A 16,795-nucleotide genomic window follows, 5' to 3' on the forward strand; every position below is an offset into this window, starting at 1 on the left:
AGGCGACCACCTCATTAGGTCTCCTGCAGCAGCCAAGACCAAACACATTGAAGTATGTGACAGATGACGTTCCTCTTTTTTTTTCTATTTCATTACACTTAAGGCATAACATTACTTTTTAATATGTAGGTGTGTATGTTATGTATGATTTTCTAGGCCATTATGTATGAGTATCAGGTCAGGAGAATAAGATGGACATTACAAACTATTTGTTAGCAAAAGGGGGCAGTGGGTGTGAGTGACAGCGCGCCATCCACTGGTCCAGTTCCAAGACTCCCACACGTGGCCGCACCTGCAGTTTCACCTCCCCGGGCTGGGTCCCTGCTTGGCTCTAATTCTTACCTGCCCCATTCCCCAGGGGTAACAGTCCGCGTGGGCCAGACCCGAGCTAGCCGCCCGGGATCCGGTCACAGCTGGCCGGGCGTGACCACCGCCGAGGCGGAGAGACCTTGCTCCTAGAGAGGCTCGGCCGCCTGGTGACGCACATCCGGCAGCGCCGGGGAGCAGCCCGCTGCGGAGGTGAGTGCAGGGCTCCGGGCGCCGTGGGCCGTGCCCTGTCCCACAGGCTCTGGGTCTGGCTGAGACGCACTCCCACCCTGGGTGCAGCTGGGTCTCCAGTGGCCTACGCTGCCAGGAGGCCCAGGCTGGGAGAGGGAGCAGGGCGGCGGCCCGGGGTGCTCTTCCGCGCTCCTCAACTCCAGCTTTGGTCTTTGTGGCTCAGTAGGTTGCGCCCATTTGAAGGGGAAACCCGTGTTGCTGTCCCAGCCACGAGGCCCCGAGCATTTAGCACTTGATCAGCTGGGGGAAGATGTGTCGGTGCAGCTAAAGGGTGGAATATATGTGGGCATGAAGCGGCCCGAGGTGATACCACAAGTCGTTTGACATGTTGAGGTCTGGCAGGAACATTAACCTATGTGCATCCCAAGTATGGACCGTGTGCTCCCAGGCTCCTGACATAGGGTCAAGAATTAGGGCCGCGTGGGAGCGCAGAGCCCCTCCCAGTCACCCGGCAGCAGAAGCCCGGCTTTTGGAGGACACTGTCTCCTGGAGCAGTGTCGGCCCTAAAAGGTAACAGCCCTACTTCTCTCGGCTCTGGGGTGACAATGACCTGGGAATGACTTCTACAACGTAATTACGAGTTCACTCAGTTTTAGAATGTATTTAATAGTTTCAGAATCGCTAATTCACACCCCCATGAAAAGCAAATTTACTACCTAAAGTACAGTACTTGAATACAGGTCTTTTTGTCTTTAATCTTATGGTGTTTAGTCAAAATAATGTTTTCCAAAGTTGCTTACCCCTTTTCTTTCCTACCACTTAGGTGTGGTTATGTTCATTGTAGTATAGTTAGGCACATTGGCTGTTCTTTGTATTACATTTTGGGTCCTCACTTTCACCCTATCCTTGCTGGTTTATATATTTATTTAAAAAATATATTTATATGTTATATATAGTAATAAAAAGCATCCATGAACATACCACTCAATTAAGAAAGAGATGATTGCCAGTACTGTTGAATTTATCAATGTGTTCCTCCTCCTCAACCCAACTCCCAGCCTTCAACCCCTAGAGGTAACAGTTATCTTGAATTTTGTGTTAATTGTAGCCCTATTATTTTAAAAAATAAGTACATATGCATGTATCTGTAAGCAATGTACTTAATTTTTTTTTTTTTGAGCTTCATATAAATGACACCATTGTGTGTATAAGTCATCTGGGACTCTCATAATTCAATGTTAAGTTCCCAAATTCTTTCTGTGTGTAGCTTCTGGGTAATGTTCCATTGTAAAAACTGTATGAAAATTTATTGGTGTATTTTCAGTGAACATGTGGGTTGTTTTCAGTGTTTTGTTATTAAAATGTGCTGATAACATTTTTGTACATACCTCCTATGTATGAGAGTTTCTCTAGGATGTAAATTTTTAAAATTAGGCACAAATGTTGAATTATGTTAAACACCTTTGGTATCTGTTTTGTTTTTTGTTTTTTTTTTTGAGACAGAGTCTCACTCATCGCCCAGGCTGGAGTGCAGTGGCGTGATCTCGGCTCACTGCAAGTTCCGCCTCCCGGGTTCACACCATTCTCCTGCCTCAGCCTCCAGAGTAGCTGGGACTACAGGCGCCCACCACCACGCCCGGCTAATTTTTTGTATTTTTAGTAGAGATGGGGTTTCACCGTGTTAGCCAGGATGGTCTCGATCTCCTGACCTCGTGATTCGCCCTCCTTGGCCTCCCAAAGTGCTGGGATTACAGGCGTGAGCCACCGTGCCTGGCCTGGTATCTGTTGAGATGGACAGTGTGTTTATCTTTCTTTGATTTATTAATGTGAAAAATATACTAATTAATATCCTAACGTTGAGGTTTGTTTATCTTCGTGGGATAATCCTACTCACTCATGATGTATTTAATGAACTACTGGAGTCTATTCCTTGATAGAATTTTTGCATTAGAATTCATAAATGAGACTAGTCTATAGTTTTGTATCAGTATTGTGCTGGCACCATAAAAAGAATTGGGAAACTTACTTTGCTGTGCTCTGCTGCGGTTTACATAGTGTTAGAATTACTCATTTCCGAAACATTGAAAGGATTCGCTCATGACACATCTGAGCTCAGTGTTTTGTGAGAGTTAGTTCTTCACTGGCCATCTTGGTTTAATTAGGTAAAAGTAATCAAGGATTATGTAGAAAATCTGTATAATGTCATAACAGGAAGAAACCTGGAATCGTATTTTAAAAAAACTTTCCCCTTGGGAGGGAGCCAAGAGACCAAAGAATGCCTTGGACAAGTCCAGCTTGGCAAGTAGATGAGTTTATCAGGACTTACATACTTACTCCTGGATGGCAGCAGGACAGCTTTAGAGACCTGTGCTGCCCCTCGTCTCTAAGTACTTTTAAGAGAATTTTCTGGCTCTCTGTCTACTGCATTTAAACGATGAGACTTTTCTTGGTAGGTTCTCAATACTTTCTAGGATGTTTACGTTCTTGCAGACACCTGCTCCTCTGCTGAGCCCCATGGTCTTGACTCACTGCCTGGCCTTCAAGGTTCAGGCAGCGGGTATACACCCTTGACTAGCTGAGTGGGGTATCTATCGCACACTACATATGTAACTGGTAGAGTTGGTTTATCTAAAAATAGAGTTGTATATTCTCCCATCACAGAATAAGTTTTCTCTTTAAACACCAGGTAATATATATTTTTAAAGGGACACGAGTCATAAAAAAATCCTGAAAAATGTGTAAAGTAGAAGTTGGTAGATTGAATTATATAACCAGCATGCAATAAAGCCAGAACTTATAAACAGAAGAAATTAGCAACAGCAAATGATCCTAAGCAATTACTAGGTCAGAGACAAAACAGAATTGCTGACTGACTATAAAACAGTAATTAGAACATGAAATATAAAAACGTCTGGAATGTGGCAAATAGTGTATCCTGAGGAAAATTTGTGGCCTTGTAGGCTTTAATTGCCAAACAGGAAAGAATGAAAATAAATGAATAAGTCAATAGGAAAAAAGCCTTTTGTAGTCTAAGCTTCCCCAAAAGCAGAACTTGGAACAAAGATTTGTATGTAGGAGTTTATTTAGGAATGTGGTCGCAGGGGCAGAGTGAAAGACAAGGGGAGTGAAACAGAGATGGGAGAACTGGTACGAGGATGCATTGGTATGCTCGGCCCTCAACAGGCTCTGCCTTGCAGGGCCTTTGAGGAGCCTTGGAGTCTTAAGGCCGCCCCGCTGGGGGATCGACGGGGAAAACATTTATCCATTGGTTTCTCTCCGCCATTGGTCAAGGGGGTCCCACAGGTGTTTACGCATCTGCACTTCAGGGCCTAGCAGGTGTCCACAGGTGTCCCACATAGGACACCAGAGAAGCCCCAGGGCAGGAACCAGGTATAGGTGATGTAGGTGCTTGTGAAGGTTCCGGTAGGTTGCAGCTTCACAAAGCTGACTAAGGCCTCTGTAGAACTGGACTAAGGATGAGATAAGAGGATTGGAGTGGTGCTTACACTGCCCCTTACAGAGTTGAAGGAAGAAACTAAGACAGCAGAATTAGTGAATTTAAAACAAATACAAGAAAGTAGTGTTGCTCAGCTAGAAAAGCTGGTTCTTTGAAAACAAAAGGAAACCACATTAAAATAAGTAAACCACTGGTCAGCCTAACTGTATTAGTCTGCTTGGGCTGCCATAACAAAATACCATAGACTGGGTGGCTTCACCAACATACTTACTTCTCACAGTCCTGGAGACTGGAAGTCCAGGATCAAGGTGCCAGCTGATTTTGGCTCCTGCCAGGGCTGTCTTCCTGGCTCATAGATAGTAGCCCTCTCATTGTGTCCTCACATGGGGGAGGTAGGGGGTGAGTGGGTACGTGGGCTCTGGGTCTCTTCTTCTTCTTGTAAAGGCACCAGCCCTATTGGACCTCATTTAACCTTAGGACCTTTAGTCCCACCCTTAGGACCTCATTTATCCTTATTACATCCTCACAGGCCCCGTCTCCAAGTACAGTCACTTGTCTCATGAAGCTAGAGCTTCAACATATGAATTTGGCAGGGACATAAATGTTTAGTCTCTAACTCTAACCCTGGGAAAAAGGTCTAGAAAGCACATATATTCAAAAGAAGAAGTGGGAAAAGCAAACTAGCTCTGGATATGGAGGAAATGGAAATGCAACTCTGTACTTGTAAAGTTGAAATCCTGGAAGAAATGGATGATACTTTTTAGGAAAATGTAATTTCAAGAATGACTTTAAGGGCAGTAGAAGTCAGAAAATCACCAGTCCATGTGTTTTTGAATACAGTGAACAAGAGGTGCTGGGTCACGGGACTGGCTGCTACAGTGATCTCTCTCAGGAGCTGAGGCAGAAGTGCAGGCCTTGGCTCATTCACTATCAGAAGACTGGAAAATACGGGAAACAGCCTGGTCCCTTACTTCCAGCTCAGCTTCCTAAGGACAGCCTGTGCTGTCCTGAGGAGGACTGACCTCCCAAGACCTCTCCAGAGGTGTTAGGATTCTTGAAGACATTCAGAGCTCTGAGGAAATGGGGCAGGATACTGGGGGCAGCTTTCCTCTTCTCCAGGTGCTGCCTCCCTGAGGCTTGACTCCCCAGACCTGTGTACTGGGGCTGCAGCCCAGCCAGCCCAGCTTTTCCTGCTGTGATACTGAAGATGATACTTGTTTTGAGAAAGAGAAATAAGTCAAAGATCTTGGTATTGTCCTATTTCTTGAACTGAATTGTTGATACATGACTCTTTGCTTTATTTTTAGGTTCTGCCTACATTTTATTGTATTTATTTTTATTTTTTATTTTTTTGAGACAGTGTCTCACTCTCATCACCCAGGCTGGAGTGCAGTGGTGTGATCTTGGCTCACTGCAGCCTTGACCTCCTGGGCTCAAGTGATCCTCCTACCTCATACTCCCGAATAGCTGGGACCACGGGCACGTGCCACCACTCCTGGCTAATTTTTGTATTTTTTGTAGAGACAGAGTTTTGCCACGTGTCCAGGCTGGTCTTGAACTGAGCTCAATTGATCCACCCGCCTTGGCCTCTCAAAGTGTTGGGATTATAGGCACGAGCCACCGTGCCCAGCAGGTTTTATATGCACTCTTCTTATTATTATTTTTAAATTTTTGTTTATTTTTTAATTTTATATATACACTCTTCTGTGTGTGTGATATGTATCAGAATTGTAAAGTCCTAGGGTTCCTGGCAGTGAATTTCAGTGTCATAGCCTGGAGTCCTAGGCACTGAGCCAGTGAACAGATCACTCCCTTCTTGGGCAGCTCCTGTTCACACTCTTATTTGGATGCAAGCTGCCTGTGTCTTGCATTTTCTGTGAGGGGCTGTGTTGCTCTGGTAGGGGTGGCTTGCCTCACACTTGTTTCTCGTTGTGTTTCTCCTTAGCTCCAGTCCTTCTCTGAGAGGGGGACCAGGGGATGGCAGCCATGCACCTGACAGCCTGGTCCCAGGTGAGCTGTTGGTCCTTCAGCTCTTCTTCTGGGCAGTTTCAGATTGAAAAACATTGAGAAGGGGAGCTGGTGAGCCTCGGGATGACAGCTGCTTCCACCTGCTGGACTGCAACTTACGGGAAAGAGGTGTTGTGCGGGGTGGGTGGCAAAGACCAGGACAGTAGCGAGTGGAGGCAGCGAGAGAGTGAGCAGGAGAGCAGGAGGGTGGTGGTCTTCTGCACACTGAGGGTCTCTGCTCCTCTCTACAGGAGCACCCCCAGCATAGGGCTCTGGGTGAGTGGGGACATGGAAGCTGCCCCTGTGGGATGTTCTGTGCCGGAGTGTGAGTGGAGGACAGTCACAGAGGATTGGACTATCTGTGGTGGGGATGTAGGGAAGAGGAATAGCAGGACCTGATCAGAGAAGGATGGCTGTGCCTCTTAATTCAGGGATAAGAGAAGGTCACAGGGAGTGGAGTCAAGGGAGGGGAAAGAGAGTCACATGGGATGAAATGTCTCATTGTCCTTGTGAAGCTTTCAAAGCTTAGCATGCAGACTTTAGGTATCTGAGAAGAACTTTCCACCCTGTCCTGCAGAAAAATAAACCTGCAAACCAAATTTTCCATACACTTTCAGGGACTTCACGGATCCCCTGAAGCTCATCCATGGACTTCCATGGACTACAGGTTGGGAACAATCATAGCCACAGTCACACTAGTTGTATTGTTGGAGGCTTACTATGCTCCAGGCGACATGCTAAGCCCTTTGTATGGCCATTTGCTCCTGACAGCCGCCCTCTGTGATAAGTGCTGTGTTGTACTCTTTCCACCTAAAAAGAAAAGGCAAAAGGGGAGTAGAGTAACTTGCCCAGGATCACAGAGTTATTAAGTGATTCAGAACTGCTCAGCCATAAGGCAGCTGTGGAACCAGTGATGTTAACTTGGTCAGGTTTGTGATGTGTATGGAATAACTGGTAAGGAAGATTCAAAAACACGGTGACCACAAAGAAGAATCCCACTGGTCCCGTGACATGGGCTTCATCAAGGAAAGCCATCATTAAAGAGGGATCCGATTCAAGTAATGCTTAAGAGAAAAATCACGGCCCGGTGCGGTGGCCCGCGCCTGTAATCCCAGCGCTTTGCGAGGCTGAGACGGGTGGATCACTTGAGGTTAGGAGTTCAAGACCAGCCTAGCCAACATAGTGAAACGCTGTCTCTGCTAAAAATAGAAAAATTAGCTGGGTGTGGTGGTGCATGCCTATAGTCCCAGCTACTCAGGAGGCTGAGGCAGGAGAATCGCTTGAGCCTGGGAGGCAGAGATTGCAGTGAGCTGAGGTCACGCCACTGCACTTCAGCCTGGGTGACAGAGTGAGACTCCATCTCAAAGAAAAAAAAAAAATCTTTCAGACATAGAGAGTCAAAGGATTCATGATAATAAGGAAGGCGGGAAGTCAAGAACAATTTCCAGGTTTCTGGCTGGGGTTTCTTGTATGGATGATTCTGACCCCATCTGAGGTGTAATTTCAGAAGGAAGTGCCAACTTACTGGGGTTGTGGTGGCAGCACACAGTGAAGACATTATATTTTGTGCACAGAAGTTACTTGTTGAAGGTCACACAAAGAAGACTCACAGAAACACCTAGAGGTTGGACTAGAATTGCTGTTGGGTGGAGGTCAGTAGACTCCAGGAAGACACATCCTGGCAGAGAACAGTTGAGCAGCACATCCCTGCCAGTGAGTCCCTGTGGTTGTTAGAGCAGGTTGAGGTGGGCAGAGGGTGAGCCTGCCAGAGGCTGCAGCTGCCCAGGAGGGGTGGTTGGGCCTGAGAACGACACGCAGCATCCCTGAGTGGTGAAGCTTGTGCCAACCACATAGCTTAGTGATGCAAAGGGAGAGTAGCCGGCCAGTGGGAAGGCTGATCTCCCTGCTTTCCCAAATGTTCTTGGAGACAGTGAAGCTTTCGGAGAAGCTGGAAAGGATGAGACTTGAATAGGAGAGGGAAAGGAAAATTCTGGCTTTCCAGGAAGACCCCGCAGCCTGGGCAGCATGGAGCATCCGTGGCTGGAGGTGCTCAAGCAGAGGCTGCACAGCCCCTTGTTAGGGGGTGTGTGAGGGGAATCCGGTGGGGCTGAATGAGACAGAAGCCGTGGCTGATCTTTGGGGGTGGCTTGAGCTGTGAGGATGAAGGCGATGGGTGGGTAGCGGAACAGGGCTGAGGTTAGGCGCAGGGGAGCCAAGACCTCAGGGGAGTGGTGTGGGAACTGCTGGTGTATCTGCCCCGAGTTTGCCGAGAGGGAGCAGCTTATCTAAAAGAGTGGAGTTGGCTTTAGAGAATTTGCTTATAGAAATTTTTTTTCTTTCAGCCTGTCTTATGTTACTTCTTATTTGTGTGAAAAATGGCATGAGGTTTCCCTGCTGTGGGAGAAGTTGGATACTCTGTAGTTTACTTTCTCGATTAGTTTACTTTCTCGATACTTTCTCGATGTTTTTTCTGAGATGTTTCCCTTGTTGTTAATGTTTTGTGCTCTCACAAGCACCCTCCCCAAGCCCTTATACTGCCCTCTGCCCCTCACTTAGGGCCTGAGCCATGGAATTGGCCCTAGGGCAGCAGGAACCTGTTGTTTCAGAAGTTGGTGACCTTTGAGGACGTGGCTGTGTACTTCACCCAGGCGGAATGGGATGGTCTGTCCCCTGCACAGAGGACCCTGTACAGGGATGTGATGCTGGAGAATTATGGGAATGTGGCCTCCCTGGGTAAGTCCTCTCTCTCCTGGGAATCTGGACTCTGCCAATTGGGGTTTCTGGCTTGCTTCTCCCTTACAGGTTACTGGGGGGATCTCTGGTAATCCTTTACTGAGTGAGAACCCCAGAGCTGTTCCTAATTTCCTAGACTAAGAGGTTACTGGCAGGGGCAAACACCAAGCTTTTTGTAGGCCTATATAGGACTTTGCTTGGAACTGGTATGTACTGTTGATCCAACACATGAAAGCTATATTTTGGAAACACTGGAATCCAGTGACTTCCTGTTCCAGAGTGGCATCTTCAGTTCCCCCCTCATCTTACCTATCTTGAATCTTTTCAAGGATCTCAGTGTACTCTGGATATTTCAGGCCAAGGTCGAAAAGTGGTATCCCTTTGGGCAGAATCTCCCTGCTTGCCCTGCATGAGGTCTCCTAGGCCTACAGTCTGGGCCCTTCCCAGGCGCTCCCACACTTTCCCAAGCCTTCACTCCCAACCCCCACACTTGCCTCCCAAAGCCTTAGACGTCTCCAAGGTCTCTGTAGTCCTTCCTAAGCTCCACAGTACTTTCCTATAGTCCTGAGGCTTGGGACCTCCTGGGGTTCTTACCTTCTCTCCCCACTGCTGAGACAATCTGAGAAGAGGCTTAGGAATTTATCTGTGGGAGATTATTCATCTGTCTCTCCTATTTACCTCTCCCAAACCAGGATTTCCACTTCTCAAACCTGCTGTGATCTCACAACTGGAGGGAGGAGGTGAGCTGGGGGGCCCATCTCCACTGGCTGCAGGAACAGGCCTCTGGGGCCTCCGGACTGGTAAGGAAGGTACATATTTCCCATTCTGTTGGAATTTAGCACTTTAGGCATAAAGCCAACTTCAGCAACATATAAGCATACTATGTTTATTGGCCGGTCATACAGAGTAAAGTTTAAGTACATTTTGATGATTCATAGAGATAGGTAGTCCTTATCTGTCTTCAAAGTTTGTTGTGTCTAATTCCAAGAACAGATCTTTTTTCAGACCCTTCATTCAGACTCTTTTCAGTTCTTAATTTTGGAATCCTGCCTTTCTCAGACAAAATTAATGGACTCAGTAATTTGGGGGTTCCTTGGCATTTCTAAGCATTGTTCACATAGTGTGGGGGATACAGAATTAACAGCCTTTTCACACAGACAGAAGTGGTTAAAAGCACAGTCTTTAGAGGAGACTTTTCTGAAGTCCAGTCCCAACTGTGTTGCTTCCTAATTTGTGTGACTTTGAGTGGGTTATTTGAGTGTTCTCATCTCTGAAAATGGGTTAATAATAAAAGAAGGTAATAGTACTAGTCTTGTGGGTTGAGGATTAAATGAGATAACACATATCAAGTGCCTAGCTTATAGTGCATGCTCAGTTCAATATTTTTATTTTGGTGTTGGGGAAGACAGCTGTACACAGAGAAGGTAATGTGGAAGGGAGGAAGTGCTCTTGATTTTTGCTTCTTAAATGTGAATGTGTAAATGAATCCTGAGGTCTTACAGATATGCAGTAAGTGTGGAGTCTGCATTTCTATGAAGTTCCCTAGTGATGTGGCGATGCCAGTACTTCTGGTTACCAGACCACACTTGAAGGAGCAGGGCTCCAATTGGTGCCAACAGAGTAGCTGCCAAATGACTTCTCATTCCCCCGAGGTCACCTGTTATTTCTTGCATTTAGGGTCTGTGAGATTCTCTTGCATTTTTCAGTGAGTCTTCACTTTTCTTAGATGGTTTCTGTGGGTTTTTATTCCCTTTGATCATTCTATCAGATGATACCTGACCAAGGAAGGCATGCTTTGGAGATGGAGAGTTTGCCATATAATGGGCTTGACAAATACAGGAAAAAAAGTGATATTGTGAGGTCCTTAATCAAAGGACCCTGTATTTTGTCCTGTAGGCAGCTGACTGTCCTGAAGTCTTTGACTTTTCCAGGAAGCCCATCATGATCCTAGCTGGGGATAGAAACATTAATGTAGTCAATGTGTGTGGGTTAATTGGGATGAGGAATCAAACAGGCTCTAGGCAGGCAGAAGGGAGGGCAAAGGGCATGAGGCCCATGGCAGCAGTGTTGACTTCTTTTTAAAAATCTTCAGAAGCCCACTCAGTGATACCTGTTTAAGACTCGTTTGCTGGAACTGTGTCAAATGGCCATCCTCACTGCAAGAGAGGAAAATGAAAACAAGGAGAGATATTTCACCTATGATATTGAGAATAATTAAATTATATTCAGTGTTGGTGAGAATGCAGCAAAACAGGAGTAGACTTCTGGAGAGGATGACTAGACATCTGATAGAATAGATGTCTTAGTCAGTTTGGGCTACGATAACAGACTGCCATAGATCGGATGGCTTATAAACAACAGAAATTTATTTCATACAGTTCTAGAGGCTAAGAAGTCCAAGATCAAGGTGCAGGCAGGTTCCTTCTGGCAAGGGCCTGCTTCCTGGCTAATAGACAGCCATCTTCTCACAGTATCCTCACATGGTGGCAAGAAAGGGAGCTCTCTGGGATCTTTTTTAAGGTCGTTAATCCCATTCATGAGGGTTCTGCCATAGCCCAACCTCCTAATACAATCACATCAGGGGTTAGGATTTCAGAGTATGCATTTGTGGGGAGGACAAACATTCAGTCTATAGCAACAGATGAGTATTATTTTTTTAGTTGGGAAGAGACCAATATTATTTAGAAAGTGCTTGCTGGGGAATCCAGGCAATTGGAGGGGCTTATTGAGAGCAATTATGAAATATTGGGGCAGGAGGCATATTACGTATGGTTGAGGAGTGATGAAAGATGAAAAAATATGAGGCAGCATTTTGGGACTCAGCTTTTGAGAAAGTTGGAAACAAATGCAGAGATCAGTAGTTCTAGTTGTAAAGACTATTGGTATTATGAAAAGACTTTTAGGGTATGATCAAGTTTAGGATTGGAGGAAGAAGTGAAAGGAAAAGGCAAGGTTAATGCAGTATTAACCTTGGAGGAATAGGAAGAAATGGGATGAAATGGCCCTTAAATAGAGCCTGTCTAAAGTAGAAATGAAGTTGAAGGAGGAATTTTGGAAAGCCCACAGTTAACATTCTAAGGAAAGAAACAAAATTATTTCCATTTTGCTCCCTGGTGCTGCTGACTTTTGTCATCCCCCAAGTTGCCACATCCTGTTGGATCCTGTGCCTTTTCCTTCTTCAGCATTTTCTTTTTTTTTTTTTTTTTTTTTTTTTTTTTAGGTAAGGACTGAGTGCCATAGGAACAACTAAGAAGAAACTGCAGGGTGTAGAAAAGCATGGTGTGATTAAAGAATGCTGATCTGGTGGATAAGACCTAGAATTTTATTCCACTGCTGTCACTGTTTTTTTTTTTGTTTTTTTTTTTTGTGGGGGGATGGAGTCTCGCTCGCTCTGTCGCCCAAACTGGAGTGCAATGGCATGAACTTGGCTCTCTGCAACCTCTGTCTCCTGGGTTCGAGCAATTCTCCTGCCTCAGCCTCCTGAGTAGCTGGGACTATAGGTGTGTGCCACCATGCCCGGCTAATTTTTTGTGTTTTAGTAGAGACAGGGTTTCACTGTGTTGCCCAGGCTGGTTGCAAACTCCCAAGCTCAGGCAATCCGCCTGCCTCAGCCTCCCAAAGTGTTGGGATTACAGGCGTGAGCTACCGCACCCAGCTGTCACTTTTAACCTTCATGTGATTGGTTATGTTCTCTACAGTGGCCTTGCTTTAGGCACAGTGAGACTGGTGATTTTTTTTTTTTTTTAATCATTACTTTCATTGCTTTATAATATTGACACCGACTCAACGATACAGAAAGTGTATAAAGTGGGGAAGCAAGTCCACCAAACTTCCTATGCTAGTTTGTTTAGTTTCTTATGGATTCTTCTAGAAGTTTTCTAGATATGTACAAGTATATATATCTGCCTTTTATATTTTTCTTTACACAGATGAAAATCTATTCTATATACCGGTTTTTCAACTTGTATTTTCATTTGATTGTATCTTTGATGTCTTTTTATGTCAGCATGTATGGATTTATTGCATTCTTTTACTAGTTACATATTAGTTATTCCACCTTACGGAGAAACCCTAGGTTTTTTGAACTAGTCTGATGATTTTAAGGAGCCCCCGATTATTATGGTCTTTTATAGCACAGTTCTCTTCTTTTTTCTAACATGGTTCTTACATGACATTTTATGTTTTGTTTTTTATAGTAGATATTCAGACTGACAATGATTTGACAAAGGAAATGTATGAAGGAAAAGAGAATGTATCATTTGAACTTCAAAGGGACTTTTCCCAGGAAACAGACTTTTCAGAAGCCTGTCTTCTAGAGAAACAACAGGAAGTCTACTCAACAGGAAATACAAAGAAGGAGAAGAGCAACAGCATTGATGGAACAGTGAAAGATGAGACAAGCCCCATGGAGGAGTGTTTTTTTAGTCAAAGTTCTAACTCATATCAGTGTCATACCATTAGGGGAGAGCAGCCCTCTGGGTGTACAGGATTGGGGAAAGCCATCAGCTTTGATACAAAACTCGTTAAGCATGAAATAATTAATTCTGAGGAAAGACCTTTCAAATGTGAAGAATTAGTGGAGCCCTTTAGGTGTGACTCTCAACTTAATCAACATCAAGAAAACAACACTGAGGAAAAGGCTTATCAGTGTTCGGAGTGTGGCAAAGCTTTCAGCATTAACGAGAAATTAATTTGGCATCGAAGACTTCACAGTGGGGAGAAACCCTTCAAATGTGTGGAGTGTGGGAAAAGCTTCAGCTACAGTTCCCATTATATCACACATCAGACAATCCACAGTGGGGAGAAGCCCTATCAGTGTAAGGTGTGTGGGAAGGCCTTCAGTGTTAATGGAAGTCTAAGTAGGCATCAGAGAATCCATACGGGAGAAAAGCCCTATCAGTGCAAGGAGTGTGGAAATGGCTTCAGCTGTAGTTCTGCATATATTACACATCAGAGAGTCCACACTGGGGAGAAACCTTACGAGTGTAATGACTGTGGGAAAGCTTTCAATGTTAATGCAAAATTAATTCAGCATCAGAGAATCCACACTGGAGAGAAGCCTTATGAATGTAATGAATGTGGAAAAGGCTTCAGGTGCAGCTCCCAGCTTAGGCAGCATCAGAGCATCCACACAGGAGAAAAGCCCTATCAGTGTAAAGAGTGTGGAAAAGGCTTCAATAATAATACAAAACTCATTCAGCATCAGAGAATCCACACAGGTGAGAAACCCTATGAATGCACTGAATGTGGAAAAGCCTTCAGTGTCAAAGGGAAGTTAATCCAACACCAGAGAATTCACACAGGCGAGAAACCCTATGAGTGTAATGAATGTGGGAAAGCCTTCAGGTGTAACTCCCAATTTCGGCAGCATCTGAGAATTCACACTGGGGAGAAGCCCTATGAGTGTAATGAGTGTGGAAAGGCCTTCAGCGTTAATGGGAAACTAATGCGGCATCAGAGAATTCACACTGGGGAGAAACCTTTTGAATGTAATGAATGTGGGAGATGCTTTACTTCTAAAAGAAACCTACTTGATCATCACCGAATCCATACTGGAGAAAAGCCCTATCAATGTAAGGAATGTGGGAAAGCCTTCAGTATCAATGCCAAACTAACTAGGCATCAGAGGATACATACTGGGGAGAAACCTTTCAAATGTATGGAATGTGAGAAAGCGTTCAGCTGTAGTTCTAACTACATTGTGCATCAGAGAATTCACACTGGAGAGAAACCCTTTCAGTGTAAGGAGTGTGGAAAAGCCTTCCATGTTAATGCCCATTTAATTCGGCATCAGAGAAGCCACACTGGGGAGAAACCCTTCAGATGTGTGGAATGTGGCAAAGGCTTCAGCTTTAGTTCTGACTACATTATACATCAGACAGTCCACACTTGGAAGAAACCCTATATGTGTAGTGTGTGTGGGAAAGCATTCAGGTTTAGCTTCCAGCTCAGTCAGCATCAGAGTGTCCATAGTGAAGGAAAATCCTAATAATGAGAAAGATGTAGAAAACTCTCAAGATTAATGCCAAAATGGATCAAGTATCATCAGATTCACCCATTGAAAAACCCCCAAGAGGGAAAGAGTATGGCAGAGTCTTCATATGGAAACAGTTTTTATTCTGTTCAATTTTTAATCAGGAAAGGATGACCACTTAAAGAGAAACATCCAAGAATAAATAGCTTTGTTTTGTACTAACAGGAATTAGAAAATATAATGAAGGAAAAGATTTCATTCCCAGCAGCATCAAGAAAAGTAGATTTTCTAGAAATAAACAGTTATGGAAGACTTGTATGGAGAAATTTAAGTCTTCACTGAGAGCCACTTTAGAAAGGAAATTTGAATAAATGGAGAGAGAGAGAAGCCTTGTTGTTGGATAGGAAAACCCATACTAAAGATACTCTACCTGCATTAATTTATTTGTTTAATTTTTGACAACAAGCATGTATTACTTTTGAAAAGATGAAAAATAAAGATTTATTTAAAAAAGGAAAAAGATATGAGTACATTTTTAATTTTCATGTATTGAGAAAACCTTTCTAAGCATTAGATGAAAGTCAGAAACTAGCCACAGGGTATGTACTGATAAAGTGACTACTGAAAACTAAATATTCATATATGTTTTTGTTTTAAAATTTAAAAGATAAAGCACAAAATGTGGAAATAGTTTTGTAAAATTTGTGATATAAAAGTATAGTATTTGGGCATGGTGGCTCAGATCTGTAATCTCAGTGCTTTGGGAGTCTGAGATGGGAAGATTGCTTGAGGCCATGAGTTCCAGATCTGTATGGGCAACATAGCAAGATCCCATCACTACAAAAAATAAAAAAAGTTAGCCAGGCATGGTGGTGTGTGCCTGCAGTCCTTGCTGCTTGGGAGGCTGAGGCAGGAGGATCACCTGAATCCAGGAATTCAAGGCTGCAGTGAGCTATGACCACCACTGCACTACAGCCTGGGTGGCAGTAAGACTCTGTCTCTTAAAACATTAATATCTAAAGATAAGTAATTTAGACACTGATACAAACAGGCAGCTTTTAAACAGATATTAAAAAAATGACTTAAAGTAAGAAGAGAGACTCAGTCTTGGTAGTACTCTAAGGAGTGAAAATTAGTAAGTTTTTTGCATATTACATTGTTATATATGCATACATGGAATACTATGCAGCTGTCAAAAATGACATTTACTATAGATGCCCTTTATGTAAGTATAAAATGTAGTCAACAAGATAGCATGTTACAGCATTTATATTTTGTAATAACTGGAACTCTTGCATAAACACATGGCTTTTCAGGTCCTGAAGGAAGGTGGCTGCCTTGGATTCCCAGTCTCATTGATGGTTTTCAAGGTGTCTGATGAAAATCTTGGAAGCCTCAAGATACTCTTGAGAAGGGAATCTCTCAACACTTAAAAAAAAAATCTAAGCAATAGGCTGGGCGCAGTGGCTCACACCTGTAATCCCAGCACTTTGGGAGGCCGAGGTGGGTGGATCACGAGCTCAGGAGATTGAGATCATCCTGGCCAACATGGTGAAACCCTGTCTCTACTAAAAATACAAAAATTAGCCGGGCATGGTGTTGTATGCCTGTAGTCCCAGCTACTCAGGAGACTGAGGCAGGAGAATCACTTGAACCCAGGAGGCGGAGGCTGCAGTGAGCCAAGATCGTGCCACTGCACTCCAGCCTGGGTGACAAGAGCGAGACTCTGTCTCAAAAAAAAAAAAAAAAAAAAAAAATTCTAAGCAATAATAGGAGCAGGCAAGCTAATTCTCAGGAAGCCGAAGAACAGCAGACCCAATAGTAAGTAGTAAGAAAGGGACCAGAAAACACAGGCAAGAAAAGGACAAGATAACTTCTGCCATCCCCCAAGTGCCACACACCCTCTCCTCACCATGCCCACCTGTGAGCTCTGTAAGGCGTATGCTGTCTCTGGCCCCCAGGCTACTTAGAACAGAAGCTAGTCTACATTTAGTTTAGAATGAGGTTCAAAACCACTGGAGGTTTTCTGAATGTGGGACAGTTATTTAAGATAATTGGACTGGGAGCATCACTGTTCCTTCAGATCCTCATGTTCCAGGTCTTCTGACATGCCACAGATAAAAACA

General features: G+C 44.2%; 1 protein-coding gene across 50 annotated transcripts; it reads left to right on the forward strand.

Moving 5' to 3' along the window:
• The first annotated feature begins 481 nt into the window (after window positions 1-481).
• ZNF23 (zinc finger protein 23) lies at window positions 482-15,189 on the forward strand. 50 transcript variants are annotated; one of them, XM_077984519.1, is made up of 7 exons: window positions 482-1,068; window positions 1,557-1,572; window positions 5,901-5,965; window positions 6,580-6,629; window positions 8,569-8,695; window positions 9,388-9,495; window positions 12,892-15,189. In XM_077984519.1, exons 4-7 carry the CDS (start codon window positions 6,609-6,611, stop codon window positions 14,682-14,684), a joined length of 2,049 nt encoding a protein of 682 aa, XP_077840645.1. In that variant the 5' UTR covers window positions 482-1,068; window positions 1,557-1,572; window positions 5,901-5,965; window positions 6,580-6,608; the 3' UTR covers window positions 14,685-15,189. The 50 variants fall into 50 exon arrangements, with proteins under 50 accessions (XP_077840645.1, XP_077840652.1, XP_077840640.1 ...); XM_077984526.1 differs by lacking the exon at window positions 1,557-1,572 and having other exon boundaries at window positions 482-519; window positions 947-1,068; window positions 5,901-6,091; window positions 8,519-8,695; window positions 9,388-9,504; XM_077984514.1 differs by lacking the exon at window positions 1,557-1,572 and having other exon boundaries at window positions 482-519; window positions 947-1,068; window positions 9,388-9,504.
• The last annotated feature ends 1,606 nt before the right edge of the window (window positions 15,190-16,795 follow it).

The sequence above is a fragment of the Macaca mulatta genome, chromosome 20 (assembly GCF_049350105.2).
Source record: "Macaca mulatta isolate MMU2019108-1 chromosome 20, T2T-MMU8v2.0, whole genome shotgun sequence".
NCBI lineage: Eukaryota > Metazoa > Chordata > Mammalia > Primates > Cercopithecidae > Macaca > Macaca mulatta.

Coding starts and splice junctions, on each gene's coding strand:
- ZNF23 (XM_015126541.3), top strand. CDS start 6,047: ATGACAGCTGCTTCCACCTGCTGGACTGCAACTTACGGGAAAGAG. Junction 6,092..8,568: donor CTGCAACTTACGGGAAAGAG/GTGTTGTGCGGG, acceptor CTGTTGTTTCAG/AAGTTGGTGACCTTTGAGGA. Junction 8,696..9,387: donor TGGGAATGTGGCCTCCCTGG/GTAAGTCCTCTC, acceptor CTCCCAAACCAG/GATTTCCACTTCTCAAACCT.